We start from the raw sequence: 7,112 nt of genomic DNA, 5'->3' as shown, positions 1-7,112 counted from the left end.
AACATTTTGTGTCTCTTGGTAAAATGAATTTCTTTGATGTCCTGCACAACACTCTGAGTTAATGTAAAACCTCTGGAGGGCAGTAGACCGTCATAGCTGTGTGTGTGTGCTGCCACAGGACCAAGAACAAGTGTGTCGTTGCCATGGAAACACGAACAACAACAAAACCCGAGTCCAGCGCGTCAAATACAAGCTGTCGCAGCTCGAAAACTAAAGGAAAAGGGGATGACATGAATGGACAAAGCAGGATTTCATGACTCCACTTGTTAGATTAGAAACATCATTAATTTGTGGATTAAATCAAGGCTCAGAACAATATGTCTTACGAACAGTCTCCTAAAAAGACCGGACTGACGAGAGAAATTGTGAAGTGGCTGCAGAGTCTCGACTTGTCATTTTATCCTATGAATGTGCGCAGGTAAAGCTAACGTCACTAAACTTGTGAATTACTCTTGTTCATTACTGCAGGCACAGTAAAAATACATTTGCAGTCGACGTCTAGACTGTAAAACTGGACTAAACCTAGCTGAAAAATAAGTTTTTACGCTTCTTGGTCATAACTTTATAGCGTTACCTGTGTGTTTCAAAGGGATTAAGCTAGCCTGCTAATTGAGCAAATGTGTTAGCTAATGCTAGTGTGAAGCAGTTGTTGAATTTTCAAAAGGATGGCTAATGGTCTATCCTAAATCACGTTCTCAACAAAAAATAACTCAGTTTTAACATGTAGTCAGACGTCTTTGGGGTTTTAAATCACTAATAACTTACGCAGGCACTGAGCACTTACTCTAGACTCGTTTTGATTGAGCATTTATTTCTTTAACTGAGTGTGACTCTGCCATATAATGATAACTATTTAACCTGGAGAGGACATCACTGAGATTAAATATCTGTTACAGGAATGCCCTCTAACATCACATAGCATAAAACAAAGGTTACAAAACATATAACACTGACTTAAAATGAAATAGGTCAAATGTGAAGACAATAATGAAGGATCATAAAACAAATAAGGACAATAATATAAGATAAATGTCCATAACAAGGAAAATATGAACACCATTGCTGCTAGTACCAAGAGAATTTCAGTGGTAGAGTAAATATACTCTGTCTGTTCTCCCTACTTTTTATATCCAGAGATTTTTCCAATGGTTACCTTGTGGCAGAGATATTTTCTCATTATTACCGCAGTGACTTCCTGTTGCATTCATACAACAAAGGAACATCACTTTCTGCCAAGCAGTGGAACTGGAGCAGAATAGAGCGGGTAAGAGGATGAAAAAATCTAAAAATATACTGAGGAGGAAAGACTTCTTGTTTGTTTGCTTGCTTGGTTTTTTATTCAGTTCAATTGGCATGCGGTTTAAATTCATTTTCGAGGTTCTGTATGTCATGTAATAATGTCAGGGACACAGAGGCACTTAACTGCACAAATACTTAAATATCATGATCAAAATAATCTAAACCCATTGTGACTGTACTCTATTTGTACTTTCTCAAACAGGAGGTTGTTATTTTGAGTCAGATCATTTCTGAAACTCTTTTTTCCCCAGTCTTTACAGAAGCTGAATCTGCACTTGATGAAGAGGCTTGTTGATGGAACCATTCACTGTAAACCAGGAGCAGCTGAACTGTTGGTGCAGGAGGTTTATACAATTTTAACTAACCGCAGGTGAGGATGATTGGGAGCAGGACAGAAAATGAACACAGATTGCGGCAGGTTCAAACGGTCAGCTTCTTAATTTGACCAGAAAGATAGGATGTGTATATACTTAAGCATACTCCCAACATGTAGATCTGCTGACTGGTGGACAGGCACACTGTGGCTGCCTTATGCTTTTCTATTATTTTGTAACTTTTACCTTTCAGTTTGACATGGGTACATTAGAAATGTGTCAATAAGCAACACAAGCTTTCCAGTGTTGACTGCTTTTTGTTTTGTATTGTTTTGAGACTTAAAATTAAAAATGCTGATTAGAGGTTTGTTGAGCTGATGTGCCTAGTCGTATTTAATATGTAACTACACATGTACACAATATGACTGATAACCTGTTACATTCTCAGATTTCATTTAATACCAATGATGCTGGAAATATCAGGGACATTGTCATTAAAACTTAAATGCACCACTGCTTAGTATTCCAACTGAAAATTAGAGGATGCTGGATACAGTACCATGACCATAGCTAGGTCAAGATATTTTTATATATTTTTATATAACGGTATGTGAAAACATTCTAATCAAACCCTCTACTGTCTAACAGTCTTCTAGTGCAACTTCTAGTGAACTCAGCTGAACTGTACAAACTCAACTGAAATGGAAGCCAGACACACAGCACATTTGCACAGTGCGCAAAACAGATCCAAATATAACGATATAATCCTGTAGATATTCTAATCTTTATGAGTCTTTCCTCTCAGTGTCGGAGAAGTTCAGAGGCCAGAGTCAGACTTCACTGACCAAAAGTACCAGGAGTTGCTGCCCACACTGGCCCGCTCCACAGCCTGCAGGGCCATTAAGAACAACCTGACGATAACAGAGATCATGGCAGAGCCCGACATCTGCACAAACCAGAGGAAGGCAGAAGTCATCCTCCACAGACACCTGGAGCACAAGGCTGCAGACAGGGTTCTCGACCCCAGTGAGTCACCCAGGGGGGATATGGCCTTCAAAACTTTACTTTAGCGAGATTAAGTTACACTTGTGCAATTTTTCAAAACACAGCACAGGGCATAAGAGTTTTAAACATGTCACATGGACTCAGGAACTGACAGAATGATAACATTGTGAATTGAGAGTTTGAGGTTTGATATAAGAATTGTGTGATCTGCAGCATGGCAGGGACTAGTTATAGTTCACAAGCAATATTTCTCTGGTTGTGACAGAATTTGGCCAATTTCTTTGGTGACAGGACGTTTGAAAGTGACTAATCTGGGTCAGCTGGCAGCCAAAAATCTTGTGCCATCAAGTCAGGGTGATGAGTTCTTTGACGGCATCTCATCTGCAGGCACCACATCAGGTAAGTGTCGTGTCTTATTTCTCAACTACGTAATCTGCAGAGAACACTGGTTCTACATACAGGATCAAAGACATCATTAGTGTGAAGCAGATGCCAATGTTTTTGCCAAATAGTGAACAGCAAACATGATGCAACTGCAAACTGCGGTCTTATTCTCTCTGAAGGACAGCTTTAGAAGATGGGTTTCACCAGTGAATCAGGTTTTTAACACTGAGTCTGGTGGTGACATTCTAAAATGTGCTCAACAAGACAGAGATATTTTAAGAAAATCTCCCTCAAACAAATTATAACTCTGTAATAAGTCTATGCTCTTGTTTAGATTTTTTCTGAGAAGGGAAGACATATTAAAAGTAATATTTCACAGACACACTATGCCATTTGAAGGCTGCATTAAGGGTGCAAATGAGACTGTTTTGTTCAAATAAATGGTCATTTGTGAATATTAATTTATACTGCAAATGATATATAAATGTTCCTGTACTTTGTTTCTTTCTCCATTTATACCTAGTACACAGAACATTTGATTTGTTTGATGTAAACGTAATCACAGCTACATTTAACCACTCTATTGTTCACATTTGCTATTCTAGAGTTGTTCTCCTCATCAACATTGAGTGGAGCTGCTGTTCCCTTCAAGGAAATAAAGGTGCGCCAGCCTGCCAGACGCTCCCTGGTTAACTATTAAAAGAGATGGAGACATGTTGTATTTTGTCACTTAATGTATTGATATTTTTTCCCAATTACTGTTATTAAAATTATAGTTATTTTAAGTATTGTGCCACACAAATTATATCCTGAAGTATAATTTGCTTGGAAATAGAGATGACATCATTATTTGTTATTGCTTATTTCATGTTACAATTGTTTAACCATCATGTTTGGGCTATTTCTATTTGTACCACTAGGTGGAAGCATTGAGTCATTGGCAGGACTCTCCTGAGTAGGTTTTGAGACTGAAATCCACTGCTGTGTGTGTACCATTAACAAAAAGAGGAAATAAATCAGAATGTCCATTGGGTTCATCTCTTTGTTCACTGTGCTCACTACAGATGCTTTTCATAATTACTGAATCTGCATCCTTCCTCCGTTGTCGTCACAGAGAGAAATAGACCTTTTTCTCAATTTGCATTGAAAGAAATCATCATCATCAACCTACACAATACTAATAAACTTATGCTGTAGCTCATGACATTCTCCAAGGTACTAGCCACTTCAGTTGGTATTCAATCATCATTTGACAGGTGATTCTTACATTGTCATTTCAGGGAAGAACCATCCAACCATGTCATTGTGACATGAAGACATGAAAGCTATGTCTATTCTCGTTTCTAATTGACAGATTAACCTTTATATTCCATTTTTCTGTAACCCTTGGTTGAATAAATTTAAGCACATACTGAAGATTGACTGGAGTTTCTATATTTCAGGGAACTGAATGATAAATCACAGACCTTGACTTTCAAAGGTACTTCTGACCAAAGGGTTAAGATGCAAGGACATCTCTTTATGTGTCGTCTACCACAGCAAAAGAAGCTCAACAATTGTGATGGCGGTTATGAAGGCGTTTGAAAAGCTTGACAAATATTGCTGGGGTGGGGGATTTATTTGATCACTTGCAGTTTGCATAATTTAATAAAAGAGTTGTTTATGCTGTCTGTTCTTGCCCTACTTCATGTCTAAGCATCTTGGAAGGTCTGGGGATCAAGGTTTTCTGATGTTTTAAGTTTTCTCATCTACTTTTAACAAGACCCAGCCCCATATTTTAGAAAGTACTATCCAATTTGAACGTTGATCGTGGCATAGATTGACGAATATTGGATTACATGACAGATCCCAGTTTGCCAGTACCATATTGTGCACTTTTACTACATCACTTTAGAGCTGTGTCCTGTCATACAGTACATGCACATACAGTACTGTAGACTATTCTGACACACACATTTTTATGCTAATGATCTAGTCACTGTGAGCCAGTTACAGCAGAGTGATTCTGCAGTGATGCGACAACAGCTACTTACAGTACAACTTCATGTGTGAAAGATCCTTCATGGAATAAACTTGTTACTCTATATTATAACTTAAGTTGAAGTTGTAGTTCAATAGGTTTTTTTGCTACCTAATCTCCTAAAACAAACACGTATAAATACAGAAACACACTCAGCATGTACTGTCTGTCATCAGTCAGCATTTATAGATTTGTCTGATGGTGTAAAATTAAACACTGCCACAAATTTGCTTTATGTTCACTGCTGGTGGTATACTATATGGAATATTTGCTACTATATATGTAACTGTGATTAATTAATACTATTAACCAAATGTACAACACAGAGTTTTCACCTGACTGGCAAGGAGAATCATTACCCGTAATCTGGATTAATAACACATGTGAATGCTACAGACTATTGACTTGTTCTCTTAAGTTTATAGTTTCTAACCAATCTAATCCATGCTTTATTTCTGGGGAAAAAACACATACACACAAGTAATACATCTATGTCAGTCTGTGGACAGTCAACATAAGGATCTATGTACCTTTGCAAAACAAATTATTTATTTTGCATACTTGAAGTGGAGTGGATTTGTTTCTTTCTGGTGCCAAAGCCACTCAGATTCCCAAATCTCCAACCACTCGTGGATGCTCAGTGTACAGTGCAATTGAGCTGTGAAGCTAGTGAAAAACAGATGACAGGATGATAAGTGTTTCTGGCTCACTGCCTGGTTTCTCATGTGGTCTAAGAGCCTGGGCTTTCAACTGACAGATAGGACAATGCTGTAATGATATGATCTCCACAGACTCAACAGCCTATTAGTCAGTTGACCATGATTAGTATTTGTGCCATAGTGATACTCTAGCATTGCCTCTTAAACTGCAGCATTTGGGTCAACTGCAGTATATAATGAAATAAATGCAATATCTAGAACAATTATTATCAGCTATTTTTTGGAATAACTATGAATGTTTTATATTGGAACAAACCCACCAGCATATTTGTTATATCTATATCTATATTTATTATCTACAGTATTATGGTCTGTGTGAAAGCAGCTCGTCCTGTTTCCATGGTAGTCAATGGCTGGTAAAGCTTCTTTCCCCGCCTTCCTCAGTGGAGCTGTAAAACCTGACCTCCTTAATCTTTCAGTGTCTTTTGATTTTCCTCAGCTTGACTGGGCGTGAACACACATCAGCACTCAAGACCCAGCGCACTGTCGCCTGTTGATTTCTGCAGGCGCTGGGGTGATGAGCATCGGAATTTGGATTTTCAGTGTTGATTATCACATTCGGCTGCATTGCTTTGTTCTGAAAAGAACAGATAGCAAGGTACGAGTAGAGTCCAACAGCAAGTGATACAATATTTATGCATTGTTATAAATGTAGACAGAATTGCCAGAGCCCTGAAACATTCATTATGCTCACCATATTATACTGTAAACACTAATAATGATAAGTAAAATGGACTGATTTGCATAAAAAGAACTGGCCGGGGTTAGAGGGTGATGTTTATATTTATTCTCCATCTACACGCCTCTCCTGCTGAACTGTATCTTGGGCCTGGTTGCTATGGCAACAAGCAAGCCCATACTGAAAAGCAACCAGAAGACATTAATAAGCTTACCGTGAGCTTCTTTGGCTCCTTCTGTTGGTCATGAGCATAGACAGTGGCTATAGGATTTCTAGCGACATATGCTTGCCCACAAGTTATATTCATGCATTCAGGCACATTCGGGTGCCGATAAGCAGGCACCTAAAGAATATTCAAGTACAAAACACAGAAAGCATCTGTGATGGAAATTGGAAATGCCAGGCAACTGATGTTATAAACCGACAAAGCTAAAATGCCCTAAGAAAGTATTTCACCATCTGCCGATTTTTCCTATCAGCATCGTGGTACCCACAGTGTGAAGGGAGCTCTAGTGGCGCAGGCGAGGGGATGCAGCAGGGGGAGGAGGGTTCAGTGCCTTGTTGGAAGCACAGACAGGAACACGACTAGCCAGAGGGGGTATTGTGAGGCTTTGTAAGCTAAGGATTCCCCTGGAAAAAAAGACCCCTCCCCCATTCACCCACAGCAAATCTCCCACCCCTATTAACAAAGC

The 7,112-nt window shown here is 38.8% G+C and overlaps 1 protein-coding gene across 2 annotated transcripts; it reads left to right on the top strand.

The window, feature by feature from the left end:
* Positions 1-129: 129 nt before the first annotated feature.
* spata4 (spermatogenesis associated 4) lies at positions 130-4,039 on the top strand. 2 transcript variants are annotated; one of them, XM_044364314.1, is made up of 7 exons: positions 132-418; positions 1,135-1,264; positions 1,551-1,669; positions 2,419-2,639; positions 2,910-3,017; positions 3,608-3,663; positions 3,923-4,039. In XM_044364314.1, exons 1-7 carry the CDS (start codon positions 318-320, stop codon positions 3,959-3,961), a joined length of 774 nt encoding a protein of 257 aa, XP_044220249.1. In that variant the 5' UTR covers positions 132-317; the 3' UTR covers positions 3,962-4,039. The 2 variants fall into 2 exon arrangements, with proteins under 2 accessions (XP_044220250.1, XP_044220249.1); XM_044364315.1 differs by having other exon boundaries at positions 130-418; positions 1,189-1,264; positions 3,608-4,039.
* The last annotated feature ends 3,073 nt before the right edge of the window (positions 4,040-7,112 follow it).

The sequence above is a fragment of the Thunnus albacares genome, chromosome 10 (genome assembly GCF_914725855.1).
Source record: "Thunnus albacares chromosome 10, fThuAlb1.1, whole genome shotgun sequence".
Taxonomy (NCBI): Eukaryota; Metazoa; Chordata; class Actinopteri; order Scombriformes; family Scombridae; genus Thunnus; species Thunnus albacares.
Note: the sequence above shows the minus strand (reverse complement) of the source record. Positions and strands in the feature narration are given on the sequence as shown.

What these genes read in the sequence shown, in the direction of transcription:
- spata4 (XM_044364314.1), top strand. Translation starts at nt 318, where the DNA reads ATGTCTTACGAACAGTCTCCTAAAAAGACCGGACTGACGAGAGAAATT. An exon ending in TATCCTATGAATGTGCGCAG is followed by an intron (nt 419 to 1,134) that starts GTAAAGCTAACG and finishes TTTTATATCCAG; the next exon opens with AGATTTTTCCAATGGTTACC. An exon ending in ACTGGAGCAGAATAGAGCGG is followed by an intron (nt 1,265 to 1,550) that starts GTAAGAGGATGA and finishes TTTTTTCCCCAG; the next exon opens with TCTTTACAGAAGCTGAATCT.